Source organism: Vigna unguiculata, chromosome 4 (assembly GCF_037176805.1).
Source record: "Vigna unguiculata cultivar grain cowpea cultivar isolate G323 ecotype 2 chromosome 4, ASM3717680v1, whole genome shotgun sequence".
In the NCBI taxonomy this organism is placed as follows: domain Eukaryota; kingdom Viridiplantae; phylum Streptophyta; class Magnoliopsida; order Fabales; family Fabaceae; genus Vigna; species Vigna unguiculata.
This window is the reverse complement of record NC_140795.1, coordinates 2195294-2218517: the sequence shown is the minus strand read 5'-3', so window position 1 is coordinate 2218517 and position 23224 is coordinate 2195294. Positions and strand designations below refer to the sequence as shown.

Sequence of the window (23224 nt, the reverse complement as noted above, 5' to 3'; positions counted from 1 at the left end):
ATTGTAATTTCTTTTCAAACCTTTGGAAGTCAATTTTAACACGTTCATAAAACATTTCCGGTTCTTTTCCTTTTCTATTTCAATTCTAATCCAATTATTATGAAGTAGGTTTAAATTAATCTAATATGAATTTTTGGTAATGTTAAAATAATCTAAACATGAATTTGAGTTCCACATTAATAATAACATAGTTAAATATTATATGTATAAAAAAATCTTTAAAGAAAAAGTATATCTAACTTATCATTAACTTCGAATCCTAAATAATATAAAACTATTATTGTACCAAAACAATTTTAGATTAAAAAGAAAAAACAAGGCATCCAAACCAAAACCAAAATTCGGAAAACCATAAAAGCAAACAAGTATTATAGATGTTATTTTACAACACATCATACTGCTTTGTGATCGCTATCTGGTAACAGAGAAACACAACATATCCAGGAGGTAGCAGCCATGCCAATCATTCACATGATCCTAAGCCAGATTTCATTCCTCCTCATTGCTTATACTAGACCCTATATACTATATACTATATACTATATACATATGCATACATACATATATGTATGTATGCAGCAGAAACTCAAAATACTTTACCATTGATGCTACTTATATTTGTTTTTTCTTTTTGCGTGGACACATCATTCAGGAATCACTACTTACAACCATGTATAAGCATCATGAATTAGACAAAGATCTTATACATAGTTGTAAGTAAGTAGGTGCCTACATATTATATATATAATGTACATATGTGCTGCAACTTTTGACGCACCTAGTTTTGCCTTGTTGTGGCACCATCAACATCCACAGAGCTTGAACCTGAAGCTGTCATGTCTCCATCTGTTTGTGTTGCTGAGAAATTAAAAGGAAAACCATTACCAAACGCCAATGTGTTGTAGCCTTGATTCAGTGACCACTCACAGCTTCCCATTTGTGCGTTGTTATTTGCAACATAGCTAGCAGATTGGCCACTGTAATACTCATTCTGATCATATGTGGCTACTGACACAGCAGTTTCATCACCTACAGTGATTACGTTCACAGAAACATCAGTTACTACTGGCAATGCTGCTAAATGTGGGGTTTATTACGAGTCTATTACGAGTCTAGAGTTTAGATTTTCTACTGATAAATATCCATGAGTGTATTTTAAAAACAAAACAGAAGATCAATACAAAATAACACAGCAGAGAATCCAAATTTGTTTATTACCTGTGGAATCTATTTATGTTCTTAAACTAAAGATTCTGCTACTAAATGTGTTCAAGTTTTTAAATTCTAGAAAGATCTCAATAAATAAAAGCTAAAAGTTCATAAAGAAATTCTGTCAGATTTCTTAGGAAGTATTAATTGCTAGCATTTCTCTTATATATAGTTCACAATAGGTTAAAGGAAGCTATATATATACCTTGAGTTAACACAGCAATGTTATCGTTCAGAACCGCATCTATCACCTCCAAGTTAGGCCATCTCGCATATGCTTCTTTCACCAATTTGTCTATATAGGTCTGCAGTTGTCAAAAACAACATCCACTGAAGTGAATTCGAGGAGAATAATGTAACATAAGGGTGTAACCAGATATAAATTAAGGGGACAAATTGAGACCTAGATGATTCATTGTACCTTGTTCAAATGGGAGATTTGATCTCTGTTGGAAAATGTCTGTCCATTGATATCTGCTTTAATTAATCTGCATATTGGATCCAGTAAAATAGTAAAGTGTGGTCCACGATAAATGTACAACTTGCTTCCTATGTCACAGGTCATTGCATGCTTCATTGTCACTTCCCACATTTTGTCTGACATCCCCACGCCCAAAATCTGGTTTTGCAGAAACATTGAACAAAGAATCATAAATTTCATGAATGAAAAATCTCCGTGACTATTGAAAGGTTATATGATGCAAAGATATATACATTTCTTAGCTTGAGAGTGTCAACAACTGCTAGTTTAAGAAATTCTTGAACTGTCTTTATGCCCTGCGAAGACAACTTTCTGTTGAAAGCTCCATCTTTACCTATCTTTTCCAGACGCCACACTTCGTCATCGAGCATTGGAGGGTGGTGTTTTTTGTACACTTCAAAAGTATAAAAACAAAGCTAATTATCGAACCAAGAGACAGTTTTTTTAACATAAAATATGAATGATAAATTTCTTTCAGTACTAGCAGAAGCTTTAGATCGATACAAAAAAATGCAAGAAATTAACCACTAGGCTCGTGCTTGACTGGTTTCTCCTAAAAGTTGAAACCATTGACTTGAGACTCATTTATAACCATCAATTTGCAAAATAGAGACTAGAAATCGGTATCAGTGTCGTACACATCAGAAAACAAAATTAGAAGATATTATACGTCACAATTATTTTGAAATCAATAACGTGTTTTTGATTTCACACTAATGGTGGGACCCTTGAGAATCTAGCTACTATTATTTTGCATGCTGCACAAGGCTTTTAGCTTTGTATTTGACCAAAGGTCACTTTTGGGTTGTCCAAAAACAAAGTCCAAACAAAACAGTAGAAAATTAAGTACTGGACTGACCATAACTTGGTACAACCAATATGTCTCTATTACTATTTTAGAGTGACATTAATAAACATAGAACCTCAATCAACTTGATCTTGAGTTCTTTCATACCAATACACTATTAGAATTTTAGTAATTATATGTGTAAATACGTTACTACAAATTCTTACACAGGGTTAACATCAGTTTTGGTATGCTGATAATATTATTTGTTCATGCACTAAGCTTCTGGATTGATACTGTTATCATTAAATGCTGTAATGTAATTTATGGTATACGACAATTTTGTTTTTTGATACGAGATCTGTCAAAGTCAGTTTTGTCATTTCTAAGGCACATATCACTAGAGACTAAAATTTCTTGTCATAGACTATTCTGATAATCGAGACAAAAGTGATTGAATCAAGAGACTTTTCCTCTGAGAAATAGACTTTCCTTTCAGACTAGTAGTTATCAACAACCTATTTGAGTCGAAGAAATGAAGTACAATATTGCAGACTAATTATTATGTGACACAACACCAACTGATTTAGCAATAGTAGTTGTAGCTCATATGAACTACGAATATATTATAGGAACCAACGGTCAAAGCTTATCAAGCACCAAGCTAGGTTCATTAAAATTAATGTGAGTGTGACAAGAACATCTGATATTTATAATAGACTAAAGTTCGTCATCGTGATCCACACTAATTTTAATAATAATCTTACAAAATACAAAATAAAACGTCATCAAAGTTGGTTACAATGAATGACAAAAATGCATAGTGACAAGTAATGAAAGAGAAAGTTTTGAAAGAAAGGCAAGCAAATTAATTTTCAGAGTAGAAAGAGTATAAACAATATACTTAATAGATAAAAGTTGATGCATAACTTACATTCTCCACGGTGATCCTTGACAACAAATGCTTCAGTGATTCCTTCACGGATTCGAAGTCCTTGGTTACTCCCTGGTGCTACCCTCACTGCAACTCTGAACTTTCTGCAGCGAATCCAGCTAGAGTTATCTGTGAATTCCAAGTCCCCGGTTGGTGCAATTCCATCTCGCATGATCAAGTTCAATTCTCCTGCAAGTAAAGGTCGCTTCCCATGTCTCTCCTTCACTATGTGTCTGTTAAATTCATCACTCGTCCAATCCTCGTTTTCAGAAGGAGAAAAATCTCCATCGATAACCAGAATCTCGAGCTTGATGGCATGAGGGAGACTTGTGGGGACCATTTGGTTATTGTTGCTTCTGTCCATCAGAACTATGTTGATGAGGTTCTCATCAATGTCAAGAATCCTGCTACCTGTGAAAATTGGAAGGAAAAGCCTCTTGCTGAAGCATAGTTGCAAGCTTGATGGCTGCTCCATTGCTTGGAGTCTCAACGATGGAGACCTTGTAAAGGAGCGTGACCACTGTCTCATAACTCGCTCAACTTCCTCACCCACCTGAGAAAAGACAAAACATATACACAAATTAAGGCAATTTTCTTGCAGAGACTGAATCAAAGTAACCAAGAACTTATTGAGAAGCTTGATGACCTACCACTCTTTTAAGCACAGGTTCCAATGCAGTGAAAAGATTCTCAAAGTTCTTTATCATGACCACTTCTCCTATTACACTGCATGAGAAGAGTGAAAAGTGAAGTTAAGAAATAAGACAAAGTGAGCCTCATAAAAGGATCAAGTAGAGTAGAGAAAAGAGCAAGTAGATTCAAGCATGATCAAATAAACCCTAGCTAGCTAGATATACTTTATATATGAACTGTATATAAATAGTACATACGAAGAAAAAGAAGGTGTAGCAGCAGTGTTATTTCTTATCCGTTTGTCGTCTGGCTCATCAGGGTCTCGTTCAGAATCATTGAACAATCTTTTCGCAGCCATTTTTGGTGAAGAATCTGATGAGATGGACTTAATCGAGAGTGAAACTGGTTGGTGTGTTTGAGGTTAATGGAAGCAATGAAGCGGGGGAGGGCAAAAGAAAGAGGTTCCTTCTCTTTTTATACCATAATTGCGTGTTGTTATTATTATAACAATAAACATAAAGCAACAGCGAAGCTTCATGGAATATTGGAGGAAACAGGGTAGCACTTAGCCCGAACAAAACGTTGTAGTCTACTATGGTACGTACATATGATGTAATGTAACCATTTCGCCGTAAAGATTCAAGATCTTAAGGGCCATAAAAAGTCAACCAATCTCTTTCACTTCTCTCAAAAGCTATGGGGCAAGTCACCATGGGCCTCCTCTCTCTAAGGAATTAATATTAGAAAAACAAGATTGAAGACGTGGCATTCATCATTTGATTCTTATATACACAAATTTGTTTCAATAAATTACTCTTTACAATTACTTTATGCGTATAAATTAAAACTTTTACTTTTAGAAAAATTATAAAAATTAATTTATATTCAGACTTGACCTAAAACAGTATTTGTAACTAAAGCTATAATTAATTCATCATTTATTGAAATCTGTTGTTTTGTTTATATAATTTGTTTTCTTGTGGTGTGTTTTTGGCTTTTGCTTTGAACAGAAGGGTATTAGTACTGGTTTGGTACACGACATGTTTCTGGGAAGGATCGACGATGGTGTGCGTGTTGTGGGTGTACCGCGTTGTCCGAGGAAAATCACGTAGGAAAACAAAAACCAAGAAATTCACTTGTAATTTACTTGAACTGCAGCAAAATACAGAGATTGTTCTTGTCAGAGTTTGTTTTATTTGAAGACAAAATTGAACTTTCTTTTGAATGGACTCAAGTCCTGTATAACAGTTTCTATAGTTAACTCGATGTGACGTACGTTCTTCTTTCCAGCTATAAATCATGGCGGCCCCATGCATCAATATTAGAACGTCTGGTTTTATGTCAAATATTATAATTCATACTCAACTTGCCATATTCATGAATTATTTCTACTTAGTTTAATTAATACCTTGGTTTCTTTTCATCAATTAAATACAATAGGTATACATGGATACCAGAACCCATATACAAATGTAAAGTTCACTAATTTAAAGAACACACATAAGCATACCAAAACATTAAAAAAATTGAGAAATTGTTCTTGGTCACTAAAAATAATATTATTCCTACCTAACTAAATAAATTATATAATAGCAAACACTTAAAGCCAATTTAGTATGATGATTATAATTTAGTATGATGATTATAATTCATCTACGCGGTGTGAGTTATAAATTAGGAAAATTATTTATAACAAAATTTTGTTAACAAACTTTTGAAAATATTCACGTGATAATATTTTAATGGATGAAATAAAAGTTTGATGTAATTTGAAAAGAGAAAAAAAAGGTTTAGTGTAAGTTGATAAGTAAACTCTCAAACTTTATGAAAATAAATTGTTAAAGTATCATAGTCCAGTAAATTATAAGCTTAATTATATGTTGAGTCCCGATAAAGTTGGAAAATTTTAATCGAGCCTTTAATAAATTTTTGTGATATATTATGTCTTCAAAATTTTAAAATTTTTTAATTAAGCTTATGGATTAGATTTTACTGTAACCTTAGGACGTAACACTTATGTTATAGTGTGATTCTACTTAAATGTGATTACATAATACTACAAAACTTTAATGAGAAAATTCTCTCTCAAAAATTTACTGTACTTAATGAAAATTATTTTTAAAACAGTACGAGAGTCTTTTAATTTTATATATATACTTATTAGAGATAAAATTTGGGGAGTGTTGTAACCTCCTTTAATCCCTAAAAATATTTGTGATTGCTTATCTCTTTTATTTATCAGCTTTGAATCCATACACCGTACGAGCAGCAATGACGAATATAATTGTTGAAATCTAACACATGGACCATGAAAATGTTGACAAGTTCTCAAACTAGCAAGAAATAATGAGACATAAAATATGAGTGCAGATTTTGATGCCGCAAAAATGGAAAATCAGTTCTATGTCTAAATGAAGCATCTGTGACTTAATATCATGGACGTTAGCAACCTAAATCCTTGTCCTTTACTTAAAACGAAGTTGATATGCAACTGACCCATCAATCTCTATACGTCAATTTAAATGCTTATATTTCTCTATCATTTTTAAATCATAATGATTGAAATTATTTTATAAAATAAGGTTACATGTATTAATTTTTACAAATGAATGAAACTATTCAACAAATCGTTTTAGATCAATCGATAAATTATTTTTGATTTGTCGTAAGTATCATGAATTCATGAAAGTTTTTTTTTTTTTTAATTTAAGTAAACAAAATTAATGTTGCTTAGATTTAAAGAACGGAACGTGAAATTTTGATACAGATGGATGAAACGTTTTCAAAATATAAATGTTTAAGATTTGCATCGGAAAGAAAAATTTTAAGTAAATTTAACTTTCAAATAATTCAACAAAGTGTTATGTATAAAATTGATAAAATTGATATGTGATTATCATCCTTTTAATCTTTTATTTACACTTATTTAGGTAAAGGTGAGAAAAATCATGAAATGTAAGGTTAAATCAAACCCTCGGTAGCTACGTTTGATTAGACCAAAGTTATGCAAGGTGGACCGGATGGGTTCAGTTTATATAAAGTTTTATTGGACCAATAACTTAGGCTAAATATGTTAAGTTTGACCGAGATATACACATGTTAAGTTAGATCGGTTTAAAACCAATCCAAGTCTAAGTTAAGTTCGATTAGGCCAAACCTTTATCAGTCTTGATTAGGTCGATTATGCCAAACCATATCATACTAAGTTAGGTTGGTACAAAACTCGATTGAGTTAGCTTGGGTGCACAACAAGCTAAGTCAATCCAGACTTAGATTGAGTCGAATCAAATAGTTCACCTCAAGCATAGCCCACACAAGCTCACTTCAAGTCAAATAAAGTTAAGACAAAATCAGATATAGTCAATGAGGCTTAAGTTATGCCCAAGTTAGACTAAGTTGGGCAAAGCCCAAGTCGAATCACCGGTGCAGGAAGGGCTTTTGGCAGCGGTTATTTTTTATGTTCTGCACCGGTTCCCGAACCGAAGCATATTGGAGCGAGGCCAAAAGGTGAAGGTTTTTGGCCTCGGGTGTGACCCGAAGCCATAGATCCACGTTTATGCTTCGGTTATCCTAGAAACCGAGGCCATAGAGTCCCTAAATTTTTAGAGATTCACCGTAGCGAACCTCACCACCATTCGCCGCAAACGAACCTCACCACCATTTCGCCACGAACTCCACCGCAACAAACCTCACCACCGTTCGAAACCCTAATCGTGAGAGATCACTACGCTGCCTCCATCTTCAACGCAAAAGCAATCCAGATCGTGCCTAACAGAAGAACGCGAGTCATTTGCCACCAACATGAAACCCCAAAGCACGAGTGGGGCGCTGGAACGAACCAGAGTTCCTCCACAGCAGCACCTTCGAACCTTCATCGGAGCAACCACATCAGACCATTGCGGCAATAACCCCTGAACTGCGTAGGACCTCATTCTTCTCCGCCACGAACACGAACTTGCTGGAACGAACCCACCTTCCTGCACCGTTGACGTATAACCACAACGTCGCAACAAAGTGGCACAGATCAGTGACAACCTTCGTCGGAGAACAGTGGTGGCTGTGGTGGACAGTAGTGCAATGGTGCGATGGAGTGTGGTGGAGTTCGCGCAGAGAGGGACAACAACTTCGAGTTTGGGATGAAGATGAACAGTGCTGGATTCGCGAATTTGGAACCCTAAATAAGGGATATGGCCTCGGTTCAATTAATAACCGAGGCATAAAGTGGAATAGGCCTCGGTCCTATTCCACCTGAGGCCAAAGCCTCTGCTGTCGATGGCAATTTTGAAAATTTGGTGAACTCTGACATGTTATAGGCCTCGGTTGAGTGATAACAGAAGCATAAAAGCCCTTATAGGCTTCGATTGGATTGGGACCCGAGGCAAAAGAGTTCGAAAAATTTCAAAAATACCACCGCGTCCTTATAGGCTTCGGTTCCGCAATAACCGAGGCCTATAAGGCGATGTAAAAACACGATTCTGCACTAGTGAATTGTTTTTGCATTGTTTTGTATTTTAGTTATTTTATGTTTGTTTACCTCTAATCTCTATTTCAAGTGTATGAAAATAGTCAGTAAGAAGCAATTTTAGTGGATGAAAATAAGTTAGAATTCAAGGAAGCATGACTAGACAAGAAAGAATGATTTTTAGGGAGAACCTAGGGTTTTACAAAATTGAAGAACAAGAAAGAAATTAGACCCCTAAAGTAATAGCAATTCCTCTCCCAAGGTTCATGGCACCTGTTTCGTGCTTCAATTACGTCATTCGTGTCTCCATCTCCAAATCGTAACCCTTTTTCCTCTCTCTAACCCCAAAAGGGAAAAATCACCATGGATGAAGGAGGAGACCCAAGAAAGAGTGGGAGAGCTTCCCAACACCCTTAGCAGCCTCCAAGAGCCTCTCTCAACATCCAATGTGTTTCTTTTTGTGCAAAATAAGGAATATACTAAAACTCTCGTAGAAATATGATTAAATACCCAAATTCGTGTATCAGAGTCGACATTCTCACCTAGCGGTTTCCTTCTCGTCCAACAAGGCCTAAAAATTGATATTCTCTAACTTGTAACGCGTTGGACGAGTCATATTTTCGCGTAGCAACTGAATTATTGTAAGTTTAGATGGTCATTTTCACTTAGTGCACAGCCAGCTCGCCTAATGACTTAGCCTGGTCCCAATGGTGGTTTCTTTGTCGTTTGAGTGCGTTCCATGGCAATATAACCCTCTAGGTGAGTTCCTTCTTCATGTTTGTAGCGTTGGTGCGATTTCAATTCTCCCTAGCGAATGTATTTTTCTAAAAATCGTTCTTTCTTGTCCAATCACACTTCCTTTAGTTTTAGCTTTTTTTCATTCACTAAAATTATTTTCTATTGACTTATTTCATACACTCAAAATAGATATTAGAGGTAAAAAATCATAAAACAACTAAAATATAAACAATGGAAAAACAAGATAAATTTGAGGATTAAACAAGATAAAAGTTATGGAAAAGTTAATTTTATTTACAAAACTTAATACCAATAAAAGGTAAAAAATAACGTTATCACTTGAGGTAAGCGAGAATCAAGTCGATATCAAGCTAAGGTGGGGCAGACCCATGTTTGACTAAGTTGAATGGTTCCCCTACTAAGTTTGTGTTAGGCAAGTTCCAAGTCAGACTGAGTTGTTGGGTGCCTAGGTTAGGGCTAGTGTGACCTAGTTTAAATTAAGTTAAACCTAGGTGAGACTAAGACAAGTTTGGTTAGGTTGAGCTATGTTAAATTGGTTTGTGTTTGGTTGAGATGTTTAGGCCTCCATTGGGTTGGCGTCAAGTCAGATTGTGTAGAACCAAGGCAAAACAAAAAACAGAAGTAAAAAAATAAAAATTTGGCTCTCACCCAAAAGACTTGGGTTCAAGTCCCGACAACGAATCAATTTTATTTATTTTTCTTTTGTTTTTATGGAAAAGGAATATATTAAATAGTGAAATTCACAAAGAGTTAGAATACATCACACCCAACCCCATTAACAAGAGAGATAACTACTCTTTAACATTCTGGATACTAGAATAATGATGAAGATGAATGGCTCTAGTCTTCAGAATGCGCATCTACCTTCTTTCCCTCTCTCCCCCAAAGGGTTTTTTTTCTCAAAAGGGGTTTCTTTTATGCTTGAAGGGTTGTTGGTTTTGACTTTTGTCAAGTCCCTTAATTATATTTTTTTTTAATTGGATGCCTGCAACTTTGTACATGATTTTTTAATTGAATATCTTGAATATATATCTTTTAATCTTCAGGTATTCTATATATTTGATATATTCTTCAAATATTTTGATTTGTAATTCAAATAATCAATTCGGTCGATAACTAATTTTGTTGAGATATTCTTTTAATATTTAGTAATTTTCACTAATTCTAATGATAATCTTCTTAAATATATGAGATCTCCATTTATTTACACAATATAAACCAAATATTTATCTTTTCCAAATTTATTAAATAACAGTTAAATACCTGAAAAGATAATAATAAAATAACAAAAAAAGATAAAAATAAACAAAACATAAAACATGATAATGTCAATTATTAGTTTCCCTACTGAGTTTGTGTTAGGCAGGGTCCAGGTCAGGCTGAGTTGTTAAGGGCCTAGGTTAGGGCTAGTGTGACCTAGTTTAAATTATGTTAAACCTATGTGAGATTGAAATGTTTGGTTAGATTGAGCTATGTCAAATTGGATTCATGTTTGCCTTAGATGTTCGGGCCCACATTGGGTTAGCGTCAAGTCAGATTGAGGTAGAGCCAAAGCAAAATTCAATAAGGTAAGGCAATTCGAGTCAGGACTGTACAAGGTCAAGTCGATTCGAACACATTATTAGGTTGAGTTGGATTTATCCTCTATTGGACCTAGTCAGAGTTGAATCAGATTGGGCCAAGATCATGTCAAGTCAAATATGGTCCACGTTAAATAGAAACGTGACAGATTCAAATCAATATAATATTTTAATAATATTAAATTAAACATAACACTTTGATACTAAACTCAATCTCTTTAAATGGGATTTTAATTTATAAAGATATTATTGATGAAAAAAAACTATAAAGAAAAAAATCTGCTAAAGTATCTCACCATATCTTTCACCGAAAATGATTTATCTATAAAAGATCAATTTTTTTTCTATCATAAAAAATTTAAATTGTAAAAGTTGATATATTTGTTTTTGGAAAATAGGAAGATTGGTGGCTCCTTCCTCCTTTCCACGTCCACCACTCTATGGAGCTTCAACTTCCCAATCAAATCTCACGAAATAAAACAAGCTGCCGGCCATTAAAGTTTGTCAAAAGAACATGCATAAGACACACAAAATTATGCAGTTATAAGTGTCTTTCAATTTGACTAGGAAAAAAAAAAAACATAAAGAAACTTCGATAAATTCGATTTCTAAATTCTAGGGTAATTACGCGGTGACAAACACGTCTTCTGGAAGGTTTCGCAGAAAATATGAAGCAGCATGGTGTGGAAGAATTTGTAGCAAACGACCATTGACGTTGATGTGCCACAAATTGCTCAAAGGAATTTGAAGATACTTTCAAGTACTTTCTTCGTAACGTTGTAAAACTTTTGTGGTCTATTATGGTCTCTAAAACACTGTCAAACTAATGTATTAATCAATGTCTTAGTCATCGTGTTTGGACTTGTTGAATATGTTGCAATAAAGCTACATGTACGTAACGCGGCATTAGTGTTTTTCTTCAATCATTATTATAATTCATTTTCTTATGTGATTGATAATTAATATGTAAGAATAATTTCATTTAGGGTTTGACCATTTATGGAACATATAATTAATTGAGGGTTTGACCATTTATTAAACACTTGAGTATACTTTGTCAAATCAATTATGTGTGAACTAGAATTCATAAAATTTGATCATTAGTGTATAAGTTTGGTCGTAAACATGTTCAAACTCCATTTAAATTGAATTTTATAAATTTTGCTCTCAAGTTACTTCAAAATGTATGCATAGGTTTTAAAACCCTTGTAAAAACTTGTAGTGTGATTTCTACGTTTGGAATGGTTTACAATTATAACTATAGTTGCTAGAAATGGTCAATACAAAGGATTTGATATGCTTTTCTAGTCTCTGAAATTAAAAATTATTAATCTCTTTGGTATTATATTACACTAAATTGATTACCTAATTGTTTTGAACAAAAAGCTATTCCAAATGAGAAATTAATGTTAATGTTGTTGTATGATGTTGACATGTGATACCCTAAAAAGTTTTTAAAATTTTTAAAATAGTATAATTTATCTATCTTGAAAGAAATATTAAGAATTGGAAATTAATGTCTACAAATTCTTAGGGATCAAAATCAAGAAGAAAAAAATATTATAAATCACTAAAAAAAATTCTTACATTTTATTATAAAATTATTTCAAAAAAACAAAAGATTTTACCTAAATAAAATTAAAATTCTCTAATTCTGTGAAGATTCAAAATTCAAAGTATACTTAAGCCTACTATAAAATCAGCATAAGAAGAAAATAAAATAAAATCGTATATATAAAATAAAATTACCTTCTATTAATATAATTACACTAATTTAATAATTTTAAAAAAATATACCAATGTAATAATTTTTAAAGAAGATCAATAATAAGAAAACCTAAATTAGTGTCATGAAAGGTTCAATTTGCCTGGCTCGATTAACAAATGATATAAATTCAATGAGTTTTTTTTCAACTCTGATGAAAAATATCTTTCTTTTTTAGTTTTATGAAATACCATTGACTTCACGTTATTGAAAATACTTAAATTGATACTTCATACCTGATAAAAAATTATATAATCGCTAAACTTAAATTCAACTCCATTCAGTTTATTTGTTTAGAAAAAAATAATTAATTTCGTTATTAATTTTCGTCATTAATTTTATGCATTTATTGGTTGGCCTACGTTGACACGTTACGTTAATTTACGTAAGGTCAAATATACTTGTTTGAGTCTTAAATTAATTTTGAAAATTTAATTTTTCTCTTTTTGAAATTTAATTTATAATATTGGTACTTCGTTTACAACTTACGAGAAATTGAAAAAAAAATAATTAAATTCAAAATTAAATTAGCATGGTTATAATTTGAGGAAATAATTAATCTTTTGTTGTATGAAATTATGCTTAAAAATTATTTTGAAAGATTTACCTGCGTGTCAGATCACATCTATCTGAGAAAGAAAATGTCAAACCATCAATAATAAATTACATAATTAGGTAGTAACAAGCATTTAAGTAGTTTGTTTAATTTGATTAGTTTGATTCAAATGTACTGTGAAAGTCAAATTTATAAACAAATAGTTAATTTTAGGATATTAATGTTACTAGGTTATTAAAGAAATAGTTCTAATTAAAGTAAAGTAAAATGTTACTTCAAAACATAAGTCAAATAAAATACGAAGATAGACACAACAGTTATTGGACCAGGTATATATATAGTCAGTGGAAACGCAATTATTTGACTTTAAATGTTCTTTGAAATACTTGCTTCTAATGGTCAAATGTAAAAATTTACAAAATGATAGTTAGAAGAATATAATCGTAGCTAAGTAATATAGAATTGTAAAGATTGAAGACTACAAAACTGAATAAAGAAATATAAATTCCATTTTTATTTATTTTATTTCATTTATTTTTCTGAAAGGTACTATGACAGTTACATGGAACAGTTGCACAATAACATGACAATTTAGTCGCCACAACATCAAAGAAGAATACTCAAAAGAGTAAAGAAAATGGTTACACATGATCAACGAATTGTATTCATCTGTGACATTCTATTCTGCAGCTAGGAACGTTGTTGCTTCCTCTACATGTAAAATCTCCTTCTTCATTGTGCTAAATAGTAAAAAGGCAAAAAAGAACTGAAAATCATCGCTTTCTTTCAGCACGCCACTTATATACTGGTTGACTAGTTGGACAGAAAATCTCATCTTCAGTTAGTTTGCGTTTCCTATCATTTTTCTGTTCATAGATGGAATATCCTTTCTGAGCATTCTACCTTTCTAAGAATTACAAAAAGGTACACACAATAAGCTATGCAAAATATCAATACCTGCAACTCCTTCTTCATTGCCAGATTTTCTCTATTTGGCTAAGTCTATCCTTCCTTGCTTCCAACTCTTTATGAGACCGATCTGTTTTCCTGTAAAACAAAAGTAACTTATTATCAAACTGATATTGTACTACATATCAAACTGATATTGTACTACAGACAAGAAGTAGCAATATCTTAAGAAATTGGAATTTAAACTTAATCCAACATCACAAAACGGGTTTGATAAAATGGAAGTATACCCACATATATTATAATTTGGTCATATCTCTAGTCGATAAAAGATCTTTAATACGTTTTAAAAAACAACTCGTGAGCTGATTTACAACATATTTAACCCAACACAAACAATTTAATATAGCTAAATACAAGAGAACTAATAGCAATCAATCTGACCATAATTGTTATTCATCTCTCTATTTTGGGTTAAATTATGTGAATCATTCCTACCCAAAGACCAATTCTCAATAAAATGAAAGGCATGCAAATAAATAAACAATGAACTTGTCACTCATGATCAAATCCTCAAGCTTAGTCCTGACTAGGGCGTGATTGCCAAGACTCAGAACCCACATTACTACAAAAACATCTTAATGTTGTCGGCATTAAAATACTTAACAAAATTAAGATACTTAATAAAATTAACAATCTTAAAGCACATTGAAGAGAACAAATAATAATTTCACACAACAGATTCTGAAAAAAGTTTCAGTAGGGACAAGTCATTTATCAACTTTTGGTAATCTACCACAACACATCATACAAAACAATAAAAGAATTGATCAAAGATTGTCAAGCATATCATTTAACAAAAGATGTTTAATCTCATACAAGATGTCAAAACAACAAGGAATTTATTTTAGCCTTTAAAGCCAAATGTACGGATGTACCTCTTAATGCCAGCAGGAATATGATCGATAGAAAAAGGAATTTCACTTTTTGAATATCTTGATTGTAACTCTTTAGCCTCTTCCCTATACATGGACAAGAATTAAAAAAGTTAGCAACTCAGAATAAATTTGTGGAATGAGGATGGCATCTACAGTATAACAATATAAAGAGCAAGAAAGGGAATGGGAATAGAGGCAGAAAAGTAGTATGTTAATCAATAAATCAAAAATGGCACAACATAGCTGGAGAAAAGTAAATGAGTTTACTACCGAAAGAAGATATCTTGAAAACATGACTATGGGACCATTTGGAAAAACTTCTATGAAGCTTGTTTGGGTTTATCTTATGGTTAATCATATTAAAAATGGTTGAAAAATGAAAATGTGGGGCTAGGAAAGGAACATCTTATAAACTCTATTTAGCTTTATCTGAATAAGCTTTACAAGAGTGTAGTGTGGCTAGTATACAAGTAACATATATCATGTAATTACAACTGAATGTGCTGTGTCAGAAATTAAGTTAGGAAAAGCAGTTAAAAATAGTTACCGTAATCTGTATAAGTACCTATATAGCACTCTGATAAGTAAATAAAATCATTTTTACCTCTCTTCTCTGCTTTCCACAAACATAGTTTTATGTTAAGCTACTTATCCTAATTTATGATATATATATATATATAGACACACACACACACATACATATATACATATATAAACAAAAAACATTTACACGCACGGTCACAAATTGGATCTGCTAACCAATTTTTTTTATCATATCCATAATGTCATATTGAACATACTTTACCATCTCAGAAGCACGTAGGAAGTTATGATCAGAGCTTAATACAAGATAAAAACATCACCCTTTAAATTTTGCATACCAATTTTTTTTATCATAGCCATAATGTCATATTGAACATACTTTATCATCACAGAAACAAGTAGTAAGTTGCAAATCAGGGGCTTTATACAAGATGAAAACATCACCCTTTAAATTTTGCATAATTAAATAAGAACTTTCATAACAACTAAGTACACCAATAAAATAAAACATATTAACATTTTAAAAAATTAATCCATGCTGGTCACAAAATGATAGCTCAGAAACTCGTACCTGTCCTCAGCAAACAAAACATGTTTGTTTGCGGGTTGATTATCAATAGAGTGAAGCGAGGCAGTTAGCCTTTCAATTTTCTGCAAGGAAGACCAAAACTTTCCCAGTTAAACCTCCATTGTCACAATATTTCGCACAAAACCCCATTAAAAACAAGAGAACAATTCAAAGCAAAGCCCTCACCTTTTTCTCACTCTGAACCTTCTGAAGAATGTAACCCATATCCTGCGTCTTCATAAGCATAAGCTCTTCCTGAGTGTACTTATTTGCTTCACTCCTACACAAGTCAACAAGCAAATATAACACAACCACAACAACAGCACCAACAAATCACAAAAAAATCGAAAAGGCCATGTAGCAAGTCATCAATTACTCTGGTCTGTGAACTCCATCAACTGTTTTTGTTCTAACCATCTTGAAGTAAAACTCATCTTCATTTCTATTAGCCGCTTTTTCCCTTAGTTTCTGTAAAACAAATAAAAATTAAAAAAATAATTAAAGAGGAAGGAATGAGAATTTGGTGAAGAGATAGTGAAATTCTACCCGTAAAGTGTCCTCTTTCTTGTGGAATGCTTTAGCACGTTGGACATAGTCCTTATGCTTTTCGAGCAAGCCGAATTTTTTCCTCGCTGACCTAATGAATCAAAAAATAAATTTAGAAGTGGGTGATTGAATGAATAGCCATTTGGAGAAAGAAGAGACTCACGGTTGAGAACGCTCTTTGTGAGCACAACTGGGAATGGAGTTTCGGAGTGAGGACATGTTTGCCAAACTATGATATACGCTGCAGTTCAATTTGACAATACTATACACTGCAGTTCAATTCAGACTTCCAATTTCACAATACTATAATATAGACTGCAGTTCCAACACAGCAGAGCACCAAGCCAAATCTGCAGAACACGACCAAATGAATACCCAAATCAGCAAAACAAAACACATATACCGAAATCAACACAACAAATGAACACAATCAATGTGAAGGTAAACAGATGAAAAAGGGAGAAAATTCCACGCGATTGAACGAACCTCTTGCGCCACTGACTGAAGGGTTGCTCGCCGCCGCCGTGGGTTTCTACTCCGTCGCCACTAGCGTTCTTCCTCCGCGGGTCACGCCGGCGCCTTCTTCCACCACTGATGATTTGTTCCGAAATGCGTCCTTTAGTTCAGATGAGGGAGATGTGATGAGAGAGAAGGGTTGGTCGCTGCTGTCGCCGCCGTGAGTCACGCCGGGGCCTGCTTCCACCACTGTTGCGCGAGGGCTGAGAGATGAGTGACGAGTCAGAGAAGAGAAGGGCTGATGCGCGTCCCTTTTTTTTTTTTGTCAACACCCGGGCCAAATGATTTTAATTTGGAAATTACTTCCTACACCCCTGTCATTTTTCTTTTTGCATTTAGAAATTCTGAAATTTATTTTCGAGATTTTTCAAAAAGTGTCTCGATGCCTATCTTTTCATAACAAAATTATTAATGTTTTTTTTTTTCATCATTTTTATCACTAAATTTTTTTAATTATCAATACCTGTAAGTAATTTTAAATATTAATATAATTAACGACGATAATAATTTTTTTTCATCAAAAATTTAATTGAGACTTCTTTTCATAAATTGGGACTCAATTGACATCTTTCTAAAAATGGATAGTAAATTGACACATCTAATAAAGTGGATATCATCCGACTAACTAAACTTTATATTTATTATATATTCGATCAGAGATCTAACATTTAATTTAATAAATTAATATAAGGGTTAAATATGTTTTGGTCCCTCAAGTTTAAGTGAATTTTGGAATTAGTCCCTCATCAAAACTTTATACCAATTTAGTCCTTCATCTTTCAAAATGTGTGAATTTAGTCCTTTTAACCAAATTTTGTTAAATTTATCTGATGTTTGAAGCGCATTTCATGATAGTATTTAAGTTAACATTGAAGCAAAAATGTGTCAAACAATGTAAATAATTTAAATACTATCATGAAATGTGCTTGAAATGTCAAATAAACTTAACAAAATTTGGTTAAAAGGACTAAATTCATGCATTTTGAAAGATGAAGGACTAAATTGGTCAAAAATTTTGATGAGGGACTAATTCTAAATTTCGCTGAAACTTGAAGGACCAAAAACATATTTAACCCAAAGTTCATATTATACATTATACATATACGTATTGATATCATGTGTCGAATTTGTAAATTTGTAAAACTTGCCAATATTTATTTGTAGTAGCATATAAAATCAATAATTCAATGGTTTTACTGCAAACTAGTATGCGAAAAGAAAGGGTGAGATTCTTGGTACCCCTGAAGTTAACAATTGAATGTGATTCTGTATATGTTGAACCCAAAAAATATATATATATAAGAAAACACAGAAATGGGTATGAAGAAGCAAAAAAAGAAGAATATGGAGAGAGAGAGAGAGAGATCAATTGAACTGCATGAGCTTCGGAGCAAATCTGAGCAATCTATCCAAAGCATGAGTGGTGAATTTCCTTGCAAACAAATGACAAATATTTGTGGTGTGACCATTGTACTCGCATGATGTTCCAAACCTGAGCTTGTTCAAAAACTCATTGTTGACATCATTTCTGTAATACCTTGTAGGATGAGCACCACCCTTTGTCCAATCAACCCATGTCAAGGTCCTGTTGGAGTTGCTCTTCCAGAACTTGATGCTAACAAATGTGGGCAAGTAGTGTTCATCACTGTAGCAATTAGGGTTGCAGTACTTTAAGAAGACTGGGAAGTAGTGATGGTCTGAGACTATTTGAAGGGCCAGAAAACGGTCTATTTGGAACCATTGAGACCCTTTTCTCCACTGGGAGAGACTGATCTCGGGCCTCATTTTGGACCTGTACCTGCCACGGCCCACTTCACCGGGCTGATCATAGGCCTCCACAAAGATCTTGGTTGAGTTCATCAGGTAAGTGTAGATGGTGTTGAAGTTGAACAGAGGAATGCATGACTCTGAGAGTAGCACAAAACGTTGGTTCGACAAATCAAGGAGTGCATTGCCTAATAGCCTTCTCTCTGCTTCAATCATGCTGTTCTCACCCCATCTTACTTCCTGCATATATAATTGTCCCAACACAATATCATACATCGGTTTATCATATATTATATATCTTATACAAGTGGATGCAAATTTTATTTATAAATCAGTTTTATAAAATTAAATTTAGACTTAACATCAACCTCTTAATATGTGCTCAAATACTAGATCATAAATCTTAAATCCTAAACTTATTCTAACAAGATTTATTCTTTTATTATTTAAGATGTTATCAGATCCGATCACCGATAATTTTATGTCTATTGGATCTATCATATCAGTTAAAGTCATTATCAGACCACTATTAATTTCATGTCTGAACGTAAGAGAGTCTATTAAACATTTAATGTCAACTAGAAATGAAATGATTTTACGGTAAATACATATTTCACCTTACAAGTTAGTTTTATAAAGTTTAAATTTGATTTTGAAATTAAAAGACTATATAAATTTTGCCATTTTTAACTTTTGGAAACCTGCTGAATTCTAAAGTTGGTCACGTTGTGTTATATTGTTTAAACATAAATGACATGGCAAAAAGATGCATTTTTTCTGTCCTTGGATTCGTTTTCTCATGCTAGAGACTAGGTACATGAAGAAAGGAATTGTGAAAAGTTTGAATAAATTGGTTCTGGAAATAGAGAAGAATAGAATTTTTCATGCAAGTGCAAAAGGAGTGGAATCAAAGAAAAGTATGACCAGTTTGTATTGACTGTCCAATTCTGGAAGCAACCAAAAAGTAGAAACAAAAATGGACATTCAATAGATTCAATAGACCCTATACATTGTTCTGTTTTGTAAAATTTATTTACCTCCATATATAATGCAGACAAAAAACATGGAATTCTAATGGATAACTAGCTAACAACGAAAGAAACAGGAATTGTTAAAGATTATATTAACTTTAACATTGAAGTTCGTTGGAAAAAATAATTTCATTGAAAAAAGCATAAGCTGTCTCAGTCTAATGTATGGTATCAAAAGATCTTATTTGAAGGCATTGGAAGTGATCTTTTTCAGCCTTTTAGCTGGAGTTATTGTTCTTTCGTCAAAACTCTTCTGACAAGCAATGTTGCAGAAAATTCATAAGAACGTGTGCAACTATGGAAACTTAATTACACATTACAAATTGTTCATGTTCATGCGAACAAGTGTTTCACAAGTTAACAGTTTCCTAAAATAATTCGTAGCAGGGCATGCATAATACTATATATTTCTTTAAAAGATCAAGTGAAGTAATACTTTAAAGTCCTATGTTGATTAAAGATAAGACGATTTAAAAATATATAAATGGGTGTAAAACTCACCTGACAAACCGATTTATTGAGTTATGTTTAAAATTTACTTCTTAACATAGTATTAGAGTTATAGTTAAAATCTAACCTAATAACATTTGATATTTGTTCGTGTTAAGGAATCTAGCTTATGTTTGATTTATTGTGTCATCTGTTATCAAAAATCAAAAAATTTATTGTTTGTTGAATATGTTATTTTACCCGCTATCGGGTCTCTATCGAACCATTTATTAATGTCTAGTCTCACGTTCAAGATATATATATACAACATGAGAAATTTCTCATGTTTATATATAGTTTTGTAAGGTTGAATTAGACTTAAAATTCCCTCCTTCTAACTCCATACAAATAATATTGCCAAGATAATAATACATTTGTGTTGTAACTCCATACAAATAATATTGCCAAGATAATAATACATTTGTGTGGACAATTATTCATGTTTATATAATTTTCATAGAAGATGAAACTTTAAACTATATATTCTAGTAGTATTTATTCTGTACTTTTTTTCATGCAAGCTGAAACTTGAAAATACATATTCTATTAATATTTATTTTGTTTGATAATCGTCACACACTCCATATAAAAGGATTTAGTTGTATTCTTTCTAATTAAATCAAATTCGATAGACTAAGGTTTCCTAACTTAATCCAATTCAATCTAGACTAGGCTAGATCAAATAATCTAATAAAAACTCTATCCAATACAGAGTTTGGGCTTCACGTAACTACAAATATAGAACAAGGTTAGAGTGGAAAAGGGAGGAAAAAAGAGTGATATTTTTAATTATAATTAAAAATAAAAAAGTGTATTACTCTGAGTAAAATTTTCAAGAAAAAAAAAATTGTTGTACTTTTGAATCTTCAGTATATTTAAATTATTAGTATAATTAATTCAAATATATAGCAATATGATTTAAATTCTCTAAAACATAAGAACAAATTTAATATAAATTAAAAGATAAAAAAATTATAATTATAATTCATTTTTAATTTTATTAACTCGGTAATTGAGCACTTAAAAAGTCCTAAAGGTCATCAATGGAATTGGAAAAGGTAATATGGTAAATGAAACTGAAAAATTAGCAGTGGAAAAGTTGCACCTTTTTTTCTTCTTTTGGGGCAAAATCAATAATAGGACAACTTCTAGCATAAATGGTAAACATGATTTAAGAACCCTTTTAGGATGTGAAAATTGATTAATTATTTAATTTTTTTGCTAATTTCAAAACTCGAACATAGCTGGAAAACGCGGAATTTTAAATGAAATGGATTAAAAAGGGAAAATAAGAAAGATAAAAGGAACGTTCATGCCAATCTTGATACATTGGTGAATTAATCTTGCTTGTTTTAAGGTAATCACACTATAAAATTCAGTACAAGTATTAAAAAAATATTAAACACTCCTAATTATAACATCCAATTAAAGTATACTATTTCCCTTTATCAATTCTTTGTCAATTTATTCAGATGAAATGTGAAGAGACTGTGAGAGAGAAAAAAAAGAAAAAAAAAACAATAATATTTTCACGACTAAATTTTGACAACTTTCTTTTATAACATGAGGTATCATTTTCTAAGTGATTTTGAAATATTAAAAATAAAAAAAAATAAAAAATCACTTGAAAGATGACTTCTAAAATAAGATGTAAGAAAAAGTTATCAAAATTTAATAGTAAAAAAAATATTTAAAAAAAAAAAACAGAGAAATAGGTAATAACTTTTCATGTGTTAAGAATGATAAGAGGTAAAATGCAGAAACTGACCTTACTAGGGATATTGCGGCCATGAAACACAGAGCTTGGAGGCACTGTTTCATTGAAGGAAGGGTGGGAATGGACATAGATAGAATACAATCCTTCATTTCCTTTGAAGAATCTCTCCCACAGAGGAGCCAACATCACAGGCCCTTTTGTCAGAAACATGAATGCAACCTTTGGAGTCTGTTTGAACGGGAGATTCTGAATCGTGGGAACCATGGAAGCCTTCCACAACAATTCTTCATCATTCATATCATGCATGGCCATGGGGGGCTTCAAGAACTCACTCAACCCAATTCTGGTGAAATTCATCACCTTTGTTGCGTTGTTCACCGAGGACGAATCAGAAGAAGGTACGGTTTTGTTATCCTTATTCTGGGGTGAAGATGAGGTGTTGTTTTTTGAAGAAGGTACGGTTTGGTTATCTTTCTGGGTGGCAGCTGATATTGGTGATGAGATGTTGGAGGAGATCGGAGGTGGCGGTGGCGGTGGCGGAGGCGGTGGTGGTGGTGATGGTGGTGGTGACGGTGGCAGTTTGAGGGTATTGGATTGTTGAATTTGAAAGTTGACGAAGGAGAAATTGTTGAGAAAGAAAGTGAGAGTGATTCCAATGAGTAAACCAGTGCCAAAAACTAGAGCATGAGCAAAGAAGTTGAGAAGGTCTAGTTGAGCGAGAAAGAGTTTCAGAAATGAACCTTCACCTTTGCCTTGTTGCTCTTTATTCTTCATTGTCATGATGAGAGATTCAGAATGAGATAGAATAAGCAGATTAGCTTCTAAACACTGTTATGGTGTGTTGAGTTTTTATACAGAGAGAGAGAATTCATGATGCTTGATTCTGAACTCAAAGAGATACTTAAATTGATCCAAAAACAATACCTATATATATTCTGCAGTTTACATGATGTGGGGGCAGAAAAGGTGTATTCTTTTTCACAGATTGTGAATGGGTATGCACTGTACACGCAATGGAACAATAAATTATGGGA

At 32.7% G+C, this 23224-nt stretch overlaps 2 protein-coding genes and 1 pseudogene across 3 annotated transcripts; all 3 read right to left on the bottom strand.

Moving 5' to 3' along the window:
- Positions 1-346: 346 nt before the first annotated feature.
- Positions 347-4503, bottom strand: LOC114181401 (protein SAR DEFICIENT 1-like). The gene is made up of 7 exons (XM_028067849.2): positions 4302-4503; positions 4062-4137; positions 3412-3964; positions 1924-2084; positions 1631-1828; positions 1415-1514; positions 347-1029 (listed from the first exon to the last, which is right to left on the bottom strand). Exons 1-7 carry the CDS (start codon positions 4400-4402, stop codon positions 779-781), a joined length of 1440 nt encoding a protein of 479 aa, XP_027923650.2. The 5' UTR covers positions 4403-4503; the 3' UTR covers positions 347-778.
- Positions 4504-13653: 9150 nt separating this feature from the next.
- On the bottom strand, positions 13654-17458 carry LOC114181428 (putative U3 small nucleolar RNA-associated protein 11; annotated as a pseudogene). The gene is made up of 9 exons (XR_014994378.1): positions 17157-17458; positions 16834-17020; positions 16671-16761; positions 16501-16592; positions 16311-16404; positions 16128-16207; positions 15014-15097; positions 14124-14213; positions 13654-14032 (listed from the first exon to the last, which is right to left on the bottom strand). The product of XR_014994378.1 is annotated as a putative U3 small nucleolar RNA-associated protein 11 (transcript).
- An 812-nt stretch (positions 17459-18270) lies between these two features.
- LOC114182489 (glycosyltransferase BC10-like) lies at positions 18271-23095 on the bottom strand. The gene is made up of 2 exons (XM_028069364.2): positions 22242-23095; positions 18271-19193 (listed from the first exon to the last, which is right to left on the bottom strand). The coding sequence occupies exons 1-2, from the start codon at positions 22968-22970 to the stop codon at positions 18552-18554; spliced, it is 1371 nt and encodes a 456-aa protein (XP_027925165.2). The 5' UTR covers positions 22971-23095; the 3' UTR covers positions 18271-18551.
- Positions 23096-23224: the final 129 nt, after the last annotated feature.

Coding starts and splice junctions, on each gene's coding strand:
- LOC114181401 (XM_028067849.2), bottom strand. CDS start 4,402: ATGGCTGCGAAAAGATTGTTCAATGATTCTGAACGAGACCCTGATGAG. Junction 1,829..1,923: donor ACACTCTCAAGCTAAGAAAT/GTATATATCTTT, acceptor CTGCAAAACCAG/ATTTTGGGCGTGGGGATGTC. Junction 1,515..1,630: donor AAATCTCCCATTTGAACAAG/GTACAATGAATC, acceptor TGACAACTGCAG/ACCTATATAGACAAATTGGT.
- LOC114182489 (XM_028069364.2), bottom strand. CDS start 22,970: ATGACAATGAAGAATAAAGAGCAACAAGGCAAAGGTGAAGGTTCATTT. Junction 19,194..22,241: donor GCCGCAATATCCCTAGTAAG/GTCAGTTTCTGC, acceptor TTATATATGCAG/GAAGTAAGATGGGGTGAGAA.